A 15,844-nucleotide genomic window follows, 5' to 3' on the forward strand; every position below is an offset into this window, starting at 1 on the left:
TTGCTTTATGAAAATATAGGGGGTAAATGCAATCTGAGAACTTGTTTGCATAATATATTTGTATATACTTTGTGTTAACATAAATATAAAATGTTTATTCAGTTTGTGTTCAACATATGAGAAAAATGCTGCAGTGCCTTCCTCTCTCTTGCTGTTTAGCCCCTTGCTTCTTCCTGCCTTGCGCGTGTGCATCAAGACATCCACTTAGTGAGTAAACCCCCTGAGGTGGGAAAACATGCCCTGCTTTGATGGGCATCTATTACCAGCTTTTGGGTACACCATCATGCATACAGAGAGCATTTAGTTTTTGCCAGATTTTAGAAGCCCAAAGTCACAGCATCCTGTTGGGATAATGTTGTTTGTCTTCAGTGGGAGCACTAAAAACTGTTTCTCAATATACATTCACTCCAAGTAGCTAGACCTTCAGAGAACTATAACACTGAAGTACCAATTCTTTGCTAAGAGGACTAAAACAGTGACGAACACTTCAAGACTAAGTCTAGCCCATAAAAAGCTTGCTTTTCATAGGTAAAACTGATTTTTATTTATATCTTTACCTTCAACATAACTCCTTTAGGGAAAATTCATTGTTTTTAGCTTGGCTTCTTTGTTTTATCTTTTAATATATTATTCATTATTTACTATGTTATTTTATCTATTCCACATCCATCCTCCTCAGTAAACCATAAGCTCTGTGCAGGAAATGTCCATTTAATGAATCTATAAACCTTCAGTTTAATAGATTGTCTGGCATATTCAGATATTTATTTAACTATAGTTTTCCACAGGAAAAGACTTACAGCAGCTTACAGGGAAGATGTAAATAAAAGATAATATAAATAAGAAATGTTAGGTAAGAAAAATAAATAAGCAAGTAACTTTCTTATTGGCAAAAAATAAGACTAATAATATTAATAATCTAAAAATGCATACTAGAGACCAAGGCTCTTCCCGAATGCAAGTCATGATCCATTGATGGTTTATGAAGTCAATGTAATGGGTCTTGTTTAGCATTTTTAAAAAGTAACTCCAGTAAAATATAACAGATAATATTAAAGAATATTATATGTACTTTTTTATAGAGTTGAAAGCAAAATGTTATAAAAACAGTTAAAAAGCAAGGAGTTATCTTCTCTACTGTGTTCCAAATTTGACTCCATTATTTCTGTAAGTCAGAGCAAAAAGAGAAATTTAATTTTCATAACAGTTAAAGGAAAAAAGAAACCCACCTAACTGCTCAAGAAACTGCAAATATTTCTAATGCTATGATTAGTAAGAGATTTCTTACTAATAATACTCATAATAAGAGCCCTGCATAAAAATCTCCCATATCCTCAAATAGATACTTTCGGTTGGTACAACTCTACATATTATAGTTTCTGTAAATACAAGCCAATGGCATCAGAGTTAAACCTATCAGAGTTCAATAAACCCACTTCTATAGGCTGTCATAACAACGTGACAAAAATAGCCTGGCCTATATTTCCAACTGAATAGATTATGAATAAAAAGAATAGGTGTTAATATATTTATAAATGAATAAATGCACAGAAGTATAGATGAATGACTATTAAATATATATTGCTTTGTATGGGTCAGAATGTATTGAAAGGATATGGTGTTTAAAGTGCATAATTGTGACATGTAGACACTTTACAAATCTCACTGTAAGCAAGAACTGTTGACAAAAACCTTGCCTTTAGTTTTAGTTCATTGATGTCCTGTGCAATGAAGGAATTTATTATTTCTCTAGTATTCCAGAAAGACAGTACAACTACTCTCCTTAAGAATTGTATTCTAAGGCAAAAAAGTTAAGGATTCAATAGTATACTGGAAAATATTTACGGTCATTAAGTATTCAACTTGTACATATGTTTAAGCAGTTTAATCTTTGATTCATTCAAATTAAGAAATGGTTATAAAGAGCACATGTAGGAATATTAAAGCCTAATTAGCTGTAATATTAGCTCCTATAACTCTTCTCCTTTTGACAAATTTTTCACCGAAATAAAGGATGGAGAGAACTTGGAAAACTGCAACTGAGAAAGACAGAGAGAGAAAGAGAGGGAGACAGAGATAACTTAATTAGGCCAATGTTTACATAGCAAGATATACACATATCTGGAAATGTCTATGTAATGTATTAATGGGTTTTAGTTTTCAAAGGACTATGAACTTGGGGAAGTTGTTTACCTTCTCTAAGCCTCAGATCTCTTGCCTTTAAAAATGGAAAGATAGTATTTCCTGGGCCAGGTTGCAAGAATCAAATAAGATAACAATTATAAAGTTCTTAGCATGAGTTGAAAGAATAAATATTCTTAATAATTTCATTCCCCTTTTCTATTTCCTTTACCATCCACATCTTTATTCACATTTTTTCCTTAAAGAACTCATCATTTTAATATTTTTTTCCTTAGAATGAATAAGTGCTGAATCTCCATCCCTCTCTGTTCCTGTGAATTTTAGTCCTGCATTTAACAATATTTGGTCAATATCTCTAAGGTAAAGTTAATATGAGGTTGATATAAACTCAGACCTATATGGCGTTCTACAGAATGCTCTTATATGTTTATCCCTAGGCATTACAATTTCATTGTCTCTCACCAACTGACCAGATATTTCTCTTTGATATTTCAATGTCACATTTTTAATCAACATTGCAAAATAGAATGTGTTATCTTTCTCGCCAAAGAAGTCAGCACTCCTTACTCTTTGTTTTTGCTATCAGTTGCAAGATAATCTCCGTAAGTCTCTAACCTCAATAAATGAGAATTAACTTGAACAAATTTTCAGAATAAATTACAGCTTACAACTAGAAAATCAACAATTTTTGTTTTAACCTTGGTAATTCAGAATAAAAACATTTCAAAATCAAACTTCACATGCATGTAATTGCTTTAAATGGCATAAACCGAGGCTTGTTTAGTACTTACTATGGAGTAGGAGTCGTTATCATGAACCTCTTTATTATATTTTATAGCAATTACAGTAATAGCATAAAGAACTAATAAATGTGGATGATGTCTTTCCTTCTAGTGGTTCCTTTTCCAACAATTTTGAGGAAGAAGAATTTTAATTGGTTAATGCCTACAGAATTGGGCATGTTAACTTATTGTAAGAATATGTTCTAATTCTAAGTGCATAAACTCACAGTCAGCATCTGTGGAACATTTCTATTAGCAAAGTATAAAAACATTTTAAAATCTTCTGTGATTACTAAGAGGCTTTGTGCTTTCCTGTGAGAGTGTTTTGTGTTTATTGTTATTCCTGACTAGGTAAAATCGACCAGGCATCACTAAATTGTCATTCCCACAAAGACACAAACTTGAAGTCATCATTCAGTTTTCATCTTTTGTCTCACTGCCCATATCTAACCTTAGTAACAAAGCCTACTATCCTGCCTTCCTAATGTTCATCCCATCTGCACTGGCCTTTGACTTCCCACTGCACTTTCATTGGCTCACTCGTGTTATGACATTGATCACGGAATTTTTATGCTCTATGAGTCTGTCCCATCTCTGTTATATATTACACACTAATGATAACTTTTTCCCTAAAACTTTATTAAATTTTACTCCAAAAACTTTATTTGATTTTTTTACTCCATTTACTCCAAAAACTTCAAATCTTCAAATTATTTCAACTTGGCATTTTAGAGCTTCAGTAATGATATGGCATATTATGTATTTCAGCTTTAGCATTACATTACATAAATGCATAGCAGAGTACTGGGATCTTAGCAAGAATTCATCACAATTTAGTCCTTCTTCCAAGGTGCCCCACTTTGGTAAGACCAGATGTTCCCTAAACACCTTATCCCTAATATTCTCTTGATCTTAAATGATTTTGTAATCTTCTATACTCTTTGAAGCCAAGTTCAAGGTCCACCTTCTGCATGACCCTTCTACTGATTTCTCTTCTCTTCCCCTGCCCTTGCATAATTAACATTTGTTGTTTGTATATCATTAGGCATTTAATCACTGACTGTCTTATAGTGCTATTTTGTCTTTTGTGTGTTTCTTTTCAAAACTGTTTACCTTATTTTAAGTCTCTTAAAGGTATCCTCTGTGGAGCTCAATTGTATGCAGGGAAGTAAGTAGTAATTGCCAAATAAACAGTTCTTGATTCTAAATTAATAAATATTAGATCTTTTTTTTTCATATTTACTATGTTCTTTCACATGTAACTGGATAATTGTTGACTAATATCCTGTTAAAGTATATCTCTATCTCCTGAGCATATTATGTACCTAACAAATATATTGATTTAAACTTTGCAAAGACCTGGGATAACATTATTTGCTTGGGTCCTAAAAATAACTTTAAACAATTTAAATGTTGTGCTCATGATTCAGGTTTCACAGACAGATGTAATAATCATTGATCTTAAAAAATGCACCCATATTCCAAAATAAAATTCACTTTAGAACCTGCAGTTCTGGATAAATAGATTGCATTGCACTGAAAATTTTGGAGATTCTATCTATGCTTAAATAAGTACTTCTGTCTTATTCAACTGTTTTTCCCTACTAGTGCTACCACCACTAACTTAACAGAATATCTGAAAATGTTCTATACAATTTTATGAATATCAAATAATTATTGACAAGTTTTATTTTTCTTTTAAAACAAAACTTTATCAGATATCCATACCCACCATACTCATTATAATATGACATTTGTATGATCTGCAGATTAAATATAATGTCGATCAATCTGCCAAAGATTATATTGCTATGTTCTCAGTATTATTTATGCCATATCCACTTTACTCCAATATCAGGAGGTATGATAATTTTAAATAGGTGGATATGGAATGATTATACTGATGGCACTGTGCTGTGAATGTAACCAAAATAATCAAGGAACTGACAGTCTAATGAAAGAGACAATCAAATATATTCCAGTGCAATTCCTAAAATATAAATCATAACAAAGAGCACAAAGGATGAAGAAATTTCTCTAATATATGAAATGGAGGCAAACTGTCCAAAGATGACCTTGTAGAGATTTTATATTTAAGCTCGATCTTTAGGAAGGAGTAGGATTTTTTTCAAATACAGAAAGGAAAAATGGGGTTTCCTGGAAGAAGAAAAGTATAAAGTATATTCTTTGCAAAGTATAAAGATTGTGTAGTATGATATGGGAGAAGTTCAGTGCATCAAATTGGGTGAATTAGAAAAATAGACTACAGTGATTGGGATCAAATTTTGAAGAAACTTGTAGTAAATATGATGAAACATAGTAAATATGATGAAAAAAAGATCTAATATTTATTCATTTAGCATCATGAACTGCTTATTTGGCAATTACTACATACTTCCCTGTATACAATTAAGCTCCACAGAAGATACCTTTAAGAGACTTAAAATAAGGTAAACAATTTTGAAAAGAACACACGAAAGACAAAATAGCACTACGAAACAGTCAGTGATTAAGGAGTTTGGCTTCCAAAGACAGCATGGGACCATAAGATATGTGTAAGCAGAGGAATGGAACAGTTAAGAATGTATATTAAGCTATAATTCTAGAATCAATGGGCAAAACTAACTGAAGAGGGTAAGAAATGGAGTCAAGGAGATAGATTAAGACACTATTAAGCAAGAAAAGAAAGGAAAGAGTCTGAACAAAGGTGGTGGTAGTGGAAATGAAGAAAAGGGGACACATTAAAGAAAATTTTGGATGTGGAACTAGTATGACTTCAATACGTTATTTAAGGAAGTTGAGATGCAAGTTAAGGCAACTTTCAGCTTTTTAGATTGGTGAAATAAAATGGAGAATGAGAAAAAACCACTGAAATTGGTAGCTTGGCTATTATTGGTAACTTAGAGTACAGATAAGAATGAAGGTAAATTAAAGGAATAAAATGAAGGCTATATTCTAATGCTTTCTAGGGGATTGATATGTATCTCAAGAAATAAAAATCTGATATTCACTCATTTGCCAATTATTTCATAAGGTTACACTGACTAAATAAAGCAATCTAGGTAATATACAAAATAGACATGCCTTTTACACTTATGGGATTTTTTAATAAGCATTGATAAAACTCACGTCTCATCAAGTACTCAGAATCAGACAAATTATGGTTTATTTCCTCGGGTATTGTAAGAGGCAAGATAGCTCCTTTTACCTCCTGACAGCAGTGGTAAAATAAATATTTTCAATCATCTAAACTCTTCTGTTTCTGCACTCATTAGAGTATGCAATTAGTAGAAAACAGGCATTGACTGATTTGATTGACAAGTGTTTATTTTCTTTTCCACACACTGTGGGATCACAGCATGAGAATAATGAAAGAAGAGCTGTAATTTGCAACCATGGAAAGCATGGCTATTTATTATAATCATACTTACAACTGGACCTGGTGGGCCCTGAGGACCTTCTCCTCCTTTCAGTCCAGGTGCACCCTGGGAAAAGTGAAAAGCAAAGAAAATGAATCAATGTGAATTGACTGCAAATAGGAGGTGATGTATGATTGATAAAATCAGAACGTTAGGAAGTGTTTCCAGACACAGATGTATATTGCTATATGTACATTGCTATGTGTATATGACAACCAATGCATATGCTTACATATTTTCCTTTCATTACTCATGAATCTTTATTTGAGACCTAAAAAATGCTTCTAATAAGCAATTTTATTAATGTGTTAATTATACCTGAGCTCCAGGAAGTCCTCTTTCACCTGGGAAACCACGTAGTCCTGCTGGTCCGTCTTTCCCTGAGACACCTTGAGGACCTGGGTCACCCTAAAGAATATAATATACATCCATCAAAGGGAGTAAACTCTACATGTTTCCAGAAGCAAAACTGTAATTACCTCTAGCCTATTGTTAGTAAAACCTGAATACCATTTAATGATGAGAGTATTGTGTGGAATGTCATATACATTAAGATGAACTGTCTACAGTTGAGTGTATATAAATAATTTTATGGTCAATGGAACTAACTGTTCTTATATTATTGTTCAGTCATGCCTTGAAGTACAATAAATTGAATATTTTACTGACATATCTTTCTGACATTCATTTAAATACTATGCCAACATTTTGAGAATCTATGGACAAGTAATAAGCTACAGTAAAAAGTAAATGGGTGTTTTCAGCCAAGAAAATTCCTTCAGCATGGTGTACCTTTGCACCTTCTTTTCCTGCAGCACCAGGAAGACCTTGCTCCCCAGGAGGGCCAGGAGGGCCAGGATGTCCTCGTTCACCTATTGGACCAGTCTCACCAGTTGGTCCCTAAATTGGATAAACACATTTCATTAGCTTGCTCTTTTATTTTTGGCAAACATAACACAAACCCAAAATAAATATGACTCCCTTTCACAAAGGTTTATAATTTTCAATTATTTTCATAACGTCCTACAAAACTGCATATAAAGCACTGAAAATAAATTACCTGGTAGAAGTATGAAAGATTATGTTTAATCTTGATTAAAATCTGAGTGTATAAGGGAAATATACAGATAAATTCAAAGAGCTGTTTTCTTTAATACCAGATTGTTTCAGAGTGAGGCCAGTCCAAGTATTGTTAAAAACTGTTTTTTCACTATAATTTCATCCCTTTCCCTCTTTTTATATAAGGTGTCAAATGAGTTTAGGAGTAAAAGAGGCATTGGTACCACATTGATAGCTACTCAATGAATCACAGCTTGATAATAAGGTCAGGTCCCCTGGAACCCTAACAACCAAAGTGGTTCTTCTTGGAATTTCCATGATTGGAGACCTTCCAATTGTTAATCTCCATTCATTTGACAAACTCTAGCAAATGTAGCAGGGGAACCGTGAAGACCATGAGTTTACGTTGGCAGTTCCTCTTGGCCAAAGACTATAACAAATAGCCCACTGCCTTAAACTGCTGCAAATGCCAAAGTGAAAAATGTCAGGTCATTTATGTGTCCCCTGAGTGGTGCTGTTTTGTGGTGCTAGAGTTTAATGAGCTTTCAAGTGTAAATAGAGAATGGCGACCAGTTTCTCTCTATCTCCACTTAAAATAAAGCAAAATGAAGGATTTAAGTTAAAGATACATAAAGGGGAAGTTTCCAGATGCTAAGATTGATAAACAGTGGAAAAGTGTTACTGAAGTTGCTCACGGAATATCATTCCCTGTTATTTTTCTAAAAATGCAGCAGACTCTTACTTTTTGGTTTTGGATAAAAAACACATCTCCCTCAAATTTGAGTGTACATTTTTAGGCTTACATTTCTTTAATTATGTATTGCTGCATGTCCCAAACTTATCATTAATGTGTAAACATTTCTCTCCAAAGGAATTTTTCCTTAAGTATCTGATCAAAATTTCAATGGTAAGGAATGTGAAACTGATCCTAATTTAATGGCTATCGCCACTGAGACAAAACTGAGCAGTGATTTACATGACTGTACAAAAAAAAGAGTGAGTATCAAGTATTGCAATCAATATTGCTTCTATTAAATCACTTCCTTCATCCTAACACAAAAATATGGTTACATTTGAAATAGGCTATTGAATTTTTTTTCTTAAAAGGACCAATGAAGAAAAATAATCCAATGAGGAGGCATATTCAATCACTCTCCTGGTATTTTTATACCTTAAAGTAGCAAGACAAAAAAGAACACAGGTCTCAGAAGCCAGATGTCTGCATTAGGCAGAGATGAATTTTCAAAAAGTGTGAGGTCCTGAAATATTCAGTTAAGTCCCAAGTTGTTTACATTCTATTATAGCTGGGACTCTAATTCTTTTTCTGTTCACAGATAAGTAACATAATAGGAATTATTCTTTCAGTTAAATTTTTTCACAGAAAATTGTTGTGAAGTTGTTTGGAATAAAGAAAAACAAAAGTACTTTTAGAGGATTTTTAAAAATTTAAAACTAATAAGCAATTGAAAGAAAGGCGCAGCACACACACAGAAGTATGCAAAAAAAATATCATGCATACTGTTTTTTTTCTTTATAAAGTAGCAAACAGAAATTCCCTTGGTTCAAGATAGATCTCTGCAAAGGGATCAACCAATGCAAGAAGCCTTTGTTTTTCTTCTATCACACATATTCCTAGAAAGAAGACATGGTTTTTGTTTCTGTGTGTGTGTGTGTTTCAGTTACAAAGTATTAAGAACTAATCATAGGCTGAGAAAAGACTGTTTAAAGCAATTAAATAATTAAAACACTTAATCAACTGCTTTTGCTCTTTTGCTATAATTTGTTAGTAGCAGGGGTAAAATTCCAGCTGAGTAAACTAGATGTGTCTTGTCCATTCAATATGCCATGCCAGAATAAAAACATTGTTTTCTACCTCCATGATTTATTTTCTATAAGTATTTAATACTATAATTCAGGAGACTGCACCAGTTTTTGAGATTCTTTCTGCCACCTCTCTTGAAAAAGCTACTTGTCTTTGCCATTATTATAAACTCAAAGATTACACACTAATATTTTATCACTGATGGAAACCATTGTTACAAAGACAAAAACTTTAAGCAACATGTAATATAATACAAATATTAACAGTTTAGAAGAGTTATGTTAGAACCTTTATATTTCTAATATATTATACCTCTATTACTAATTTATACTCAGAAAGCTTAAGTCATTTTATAATTTGAAATCCCCGAAAAAGATGATGGCCAGTCTACTTAAAAAGTGTTTGGTGTTTTTAGTAAATGATGCCATGATCAGGCTTTTGTGTCACCTTCATTGTGAACTTTCTAACTTATTATCATTAATTATTTTATTCTTCTCTTTTATTCATTCAGGCAATTGAAAAATCGAAATCACTTTAGCTAACTAATGGTTTGCTGAAGTTCATTTGATATAGGCAAATTGCATATATTTAAATGCAATCCAAAATGCAAAAATACATAAATTTCAATTTTTAATTTTTCACAATAAAATGAGCAAATTTTACACAACTTAGCAAAACTGAAAATGTAAACAAAACAACAAAAAAATGAATCATTAAGGAAATAAAGTAATGGAACGTACCTGTGGTCCAACAACACCCCCTGGCCCAGGAGGGCCAGTCTTGCCTTGAAATCCCTAAAGGGGAAAAAGTAAATCTAAACAAGCTATCCAGGACATGAAGCATAAATTAAAATTCTCTGACATAATTGAATAATTCACATTAAAAAAAGTCATCTTTTGGCTAAAAATACTTGTTTTTAAATGCTTATGAATTATTACATTCCAGTTCTTTTTACAGTTAAAATTTAACATCTTCACTATTTTACTCTGTAGTCCTATGATTATTTTCAATAAGCTTAAAAAAGAAAATAAGAAAATGGTAAGAAGCTGGAGAAAGAACGTGTTCTTGGCCTTCTTTTACTGTGTCAGACAACATATCAATAGAAATTTTAACCTAGAAATGTTTATGGATGAAATAAATGATTTAGACATGATTTGAAACATTCCACGGTTCTTTAAACAGAGCTAAATCTACAGTCTGTGATATTAATGCATTTCTCTTTCCTGCATTCCAACAATCTCATAAAATAAACAAGATATAAAAATAACTTTATAAGAATACTTTGCATGATTTGTCATTATTTCAACATTTTACCAGTGTTCTTTCTTAAAAACCCCAAAGAATATACTTACAAATGCACCTTGCATATAATGCAGTCATTAGAATAAAATCCAGTAGATGTGAGCTCACATACTCACTAAACAAGGCCTTTGGGCATATATTCTGGTACCTATATTTCTCTAGGCTCCTGAGTTATTCATTCTGCATGACTGTATTATGATTAGCAAATTTACTTCTCATGTGAATTAATTGACACTTAACAGTTGGATAAAGATTCAAAATACTGACAGAAGAACCTAAAAAAGAACTGAATTAAAGCAAATAGTATTTGCAAAAGTTTTATTCACTATAACATCAGATTGGAAATAGGAAAGTGAGAAAGCAAAGGGCAGAAACTAGCCCCACACTTGTATCATGACCTTCCAGATAATTGTGATTACATTATTTGTTTTTATAAATAATAAAAGCAGGAAAAGAGGAAAAGAAGCTGTATTTGTAATTATTTTAATTGATACTACAGGGAAGGAAAACAAATTTCTCCTATTTTTAAAATGTATTAATTCTTAAGACCATCAGGTTTCCACATGAGTGTTCAATCACAATAATAAAATGAATCAATTCAAGGGAAATATATTATAGAATTTATTTAGCTTGACTGCTTAATTTTAACTTTTCAGGAACTTAATGGTGTGGAAATTTGCACCCACACATGTAAGTGCATATCTACATAATATTTTTTTTTTTTCCACTGAGAGCTAACAGCTCTTAGAGCTGTTACTCTTATCATTTGTTTACAGCGTTTAGTCCCACATCCTACCTGCTCCTTAGATGATCTCAGGAACTTCCATGACGACAATTGTTATCTATAATGCTGATCAACTCCTCTGCAACAAACTATTTCTCAACTTCTAACCTCTGCTGTCTTAAAACTCTCTCAGTAAGTGCCTACTTGACATTTTCAATGCCTTCTCATGCTTTCTCCTCAACTTAACATTCTCAAAATTGTTCTCACTAAATGAATCCTCTCCTTTGATTTTCTGCCTTTGTTCTCCCCCTTTATTAACAGAGTGACTTCAGATTCCAGACTTTCCTCCAGTCCTCAAGCTCAGTCATTTAATCCTACCATGTCATCTCAGAAACTCGCAAATCCAGCTTCTGTCTTGTCCACTAGATCTGTCTTACTAACTATACTCACCACTTTCCCTGCCCACTGTAGTTTTTCAGGTTCACTTGTTCACTCATTATCACCCCACAAAAGCAAATCTATTCAACTCATTGGTAAGCATATATCATTACCAAGCAAATATCCATTACCAGGTCTATACAATCTGAGCCCAGCCTGTCATTCCAGTTACCTCTTTGCTTTGAAAACATGTGCTAAATTCTAGCCACGCTGATTTCCTGAATAGCCATGCACCACATATTTGCATAACTGTTTTCTCTGTCTGGGTCACCTTTTGCCCAATTTCTAATCACAAAGTTTGACATAAAGGTGTAAGCGCAATCAAAACTTTAGAAAATTAGTCTTATAAAGTTTTTTCCTTAGTAACTGTGAGAGCAAGCATAGCTCACAAAATTGATTGCAATAATAATTAATTATGAAAGTCAACTGATTAAGAATAAATGCTTAACTGAGGAAATTCCATGAAAAGTTTGCTACCCAGACTTGTCCTCATACATTCTAAGAGGGTGCTCATACATCTGAGTGGGAGACAGATTTGGAAGGAGCTGGAAAACAGCATGGACCATACGTCTGCTCATTCAAAACATTCAAAGTTCTGCAAGTATCTAATAAATCTGACACTAGGGATCTTACAAAGAAGTTATGTACAAGAAAACTTTTATAGACTAGAATGGAGTGTGATTATTTAATAGTGTCATATAATTAGACTATACTTGTTTAATTTTAGGATAATAAGTTAAATTATGTTTTTCAAAATCCTGAAAAACAGAAATTAATTTAATACATGGGCAATAAAAATGTAACTCCTATCCTGCTCACTTTTATGATCAATGCATGATTTGGCACTGTGTTTCTGAGACAAACGTGGATTGTTTTAGTATAATAAAAACTATCTCTGATTATTCCTAGTGGTCTTAAAAGGCTTTAAATTGTAAGATGTCAGAATGAACCTTCAATTCAAGGATTTCTGAATGGGGACAGATCTCAAACATAATAAAATAATTTTTTTCTTTAAAAAAAGGAAACACATATATATCAAAATATAGATTCCCAAGATTCTGACTCTTGGACTAGGCGATCTTTTGAATCACAGTCAACACATAACTGGGTGAGAAAGAAAGGTTCCTGGTGATAGGATGACTCACTATTGTTCTTAAGGTGGACTTGAAAGCAGGAATACAATTTTCAAGAAATAATTCTAGTCGTTGTTTACAAGAAACTACTAGACGAGAATATTCATCCTAGAAACATTAGTTAATACACTAATTTTCCACTGTGTTTAACTTTAAACATTATATATGATATGGTTACTTTGGATAGAAGCAGAAGCTCTTGATTAAATTGAAGACAAAAGGGATTTTATACTGATAATTCTCTTGATACCCCTTCCTCAAAAGACATTTTGGAAATATTCTAGAGTTATTCCCAAGGAGCTACACCATGACTTAGTTAAAAATGATTGACTGCAATAATTGAATGAGAATGAATTCAGAAATCTGAGTGTGGATTATCCTTCAGAGAGTTTATTTCTTTCTTATCATGCAGATGTCTTTCCCAAGAGGAAACCCAAACAATTTCACTCTTTGGTCTCACTAAATCATTCTTGATTTTGCTTTTGTAATCCAAGACTTTGAAGTTTACGATCTGACTAAAACTAAGAAGTCATTACACTGAGTTGTCACTTAGTGAGCAAAACAGGAATTGGCTGCTGATGCCAGATTGTTTATCCTGAGCAGAAAATCATCATGTTTTCAGATCTGTTATCATGCATTTCAATTGAACTCCAAATATGTGTTTATGCTGGCAGAATACACTAAGATAATTTTGAGCCACATAGTCAAAGGTAGCCTGTGTTGTGGTTTCCTTAAGAAATCTGGATAAAAGTAATCAATGTTAGGAACCAAGAACTGATTCCAAGGAAGCATGCTAACTCATAATGATTTCTGATGACTACCATCCCACTGCAATAGCCAGACACAAGGTTTTGTAAGAGTGGTAGAATAAATAAACAAAACCACCAGGATTTTTAAACCATAGTTGAGCTGCCAGTTTCCCTGCTGCCCAAATCACTGTTATACACATAAGTTGTTCAGACAATGTATTTAATGTTTTGTTCCTCATAATTTAAGTTACACGTTTTTAATTTCCATTTTCCTACTTGAGAAAATGCATTTGAAGTTGTTCTAGACCAATTATAGCCTTACGGTTCCTATATCAGTAAATATTTCATCCCTTAATTCTAGATAGAAGAATGTACTATCTGCAAGGTTTATTGTAATGCGTCTCCTGTAGAGAGTGGAAGGGTGAAAGGGTTGGGTGGAATATATCTATAAACAAAGACATGCGAAAGGGTGAAGGCTAACAACTTTGTGGAGGTATCCAAAAGATCATGAGGTCTTTCCCATCACCTTACCCCTAAAATGCTGTTATTGAAAATAAGGAAAATCAAGTAACATCCCATGTCCTCAAGTATATTCATTTAGGTGTTTAAATACAAACATAGGTCTAGCTATGTATTTTAAATACATTTTTCAAAGATTAAAGGAAATTAATTTTGCCACTGTCCTTAACCTGGTAATCGACTTGTTAATAAGAAAGTATCTTTCTGTGAAATGATGAAGTGCTTGAGGTAGAAAATTTGAATCAGAATGGGGTCACTTACAGTCTCTCCACGTTGCCCAGGGTGTCCTGGCAGGCCATCCTTTCCAGGTGGTCCCTGAAATCACAAATTTTAAATATCAAAAGTCATACATATTTATTGAATTATTTACAATCTAAATATAATGTTAGAAAATTTTATTTTTTTATATTAAGAATTTATTATTTTTAAAGAATTTTATTGAGATATAATTGACATACAATAAACTACATATATTTAAAGTGTACAATTTAAAATTTTTTTTCTTATTGATAATGTATATATGGCAATCCCAATCTCCCAATTCATCCCACCCCAACCCCACCCCACTTCCCCTCCTTGGTGTCCACACAGTTGTTCTCTGCCTCTCTGTCTCTATTTCTGCCATGCAAACTGGTTGATCAGTATCATTTTTCTAGATTCCACATATATGCATTAATATACGATATTTTTCTCTTTCTGACTGACTTCACTCTGTATGACAGTTTCTAGGTTCATCCATGTCTCCACAAATGACCCAATTTCATTCCTTTTTATGGCTGAGTAATATTCCATTGTATATATGTAACATTTCTTCTTTATCCATTCCTCTGTTGATGGACATTTAGGTTGCTTCCATGACCTGGCTATTGTAAATAGTGCTGCAGTGAACATTGGAGTGCATGTGTCTTTCAAATTATGGTGTTTTCTGGGTATATGCCCAGTAGTGGGATTGCTGGGTCATATGGTAAATCTATTTTTAGTTTTTTAAGGACCCTCCATACTGTTCTCCATAGTGGTTGTATCAATGTACATTCCCACCAACAGTGCAAGAGGGTTCCCTTTTCTCCACATCTTTTATTATTGTTTGTAGATTTTTCTGATGATGCCCATTCTAACTGGTGTGAGGTGATATCTCATTATAGTTTTGATTTGCACTTCTCTAATAATTAGTGATGTTGAGCAGCTTTTCATGTGCCTCTTGGCCATCTGTATGTTTAACAATTTTCTATTAAAATATCCTATTTTGATGGTCTATTGATTTTATATATGTTAGAATGTGTATATATCTCTTTAGCATAATTCTATAGCTATAATTGAGACCAAGAGAAAGTCATACAAATGTAATCTGAATATTTTACATTTAAATTTCATTAGTAACTATTTTCTTAGAAAGCCTCTTCATATGGGTTTGTATTTTTATTTTTGTAAAAATGTTATTTCTTCGGTACTTGACAAATGAATATTTTCCCCTCTTTTTGGTGATGTATTCTTAATTCAATTTCCTGTGTACTGAGACTTGGGTAACAGAGATAGATAGTGTTCTCTAGTGGTGGTCTGAGCTTCTAACTGACAAGAATGTGAAAGAAATACAAACTCACAATGGCACTTCACTTTCGAGTTGCTTCAAGTAAAGGAAACAAGGTGCAATGCTCAATTTTGGAAGTCATCAGGACCAATTTTTCCCAGTAGGTTTTCTTAAATACCCTCTTGGAAGCATAATGTTTATTAGACACTGGAGAGGCACATCTACTATGC

General features: G+C 32.9%; 1 protein-coding gene across 2 annotated transcripts in view; it reads right to left on the minus strand.

The window, feature by feature from the left end:
* COL11A1 (collagen type XI alpha 1 chain) overlaps nucleotides 1–15,844 on the minus strand; it is a 207,414-nt gene that overhangs the window by 62,121 nt on the left and 129,449 nt on the right. For both annotated transcript variants that reach the window (XM_057716879.1, XM_057717564.1), the window contains exons 37-41: nucleotides 14,351–14,404; nucleotides 9,965–10,018; nucleotides 7,136–7,243; nucleotides 6,662–6,751; nucleotides 6,356–6,409 (exon numbers count right to left, since the gene is read on the minus strand). In XM_057716879.1, the coding sequence (XP_057572862.1) occupies nucleotides 6,356–6,409; nucleotides 6,662–6,751; nucleotides 7,136–7,243; nucleotides 9,965–10,018; nucleotides 14,351–14,404 (360 nt within the window). The remainder of the gene's footprint in view (nucleotides 1–6,355; nucleotides 6,410–6,661; nucleotides 6,752–7,135; nucleotides 7,244–9,964; nucleotides 10,019–14,350; nucleotides 14,405–15,844) is intronic.

Source organism: Hippopotamus amphibius, chromosome 1, assembly GCF_030028045.1.
Source record: "Hippopotamus amphibius kiboko isolate mHipAmp2 chromosome 1, mHipAmp2.hap2, whole genome shotgun sequence".
NCBI lineage: Eukaryota > Metazoa > Chordata > Mammalia > Artiodactyla > Hippopotamidae > Hippopotamus > Hippopotamus amphibius.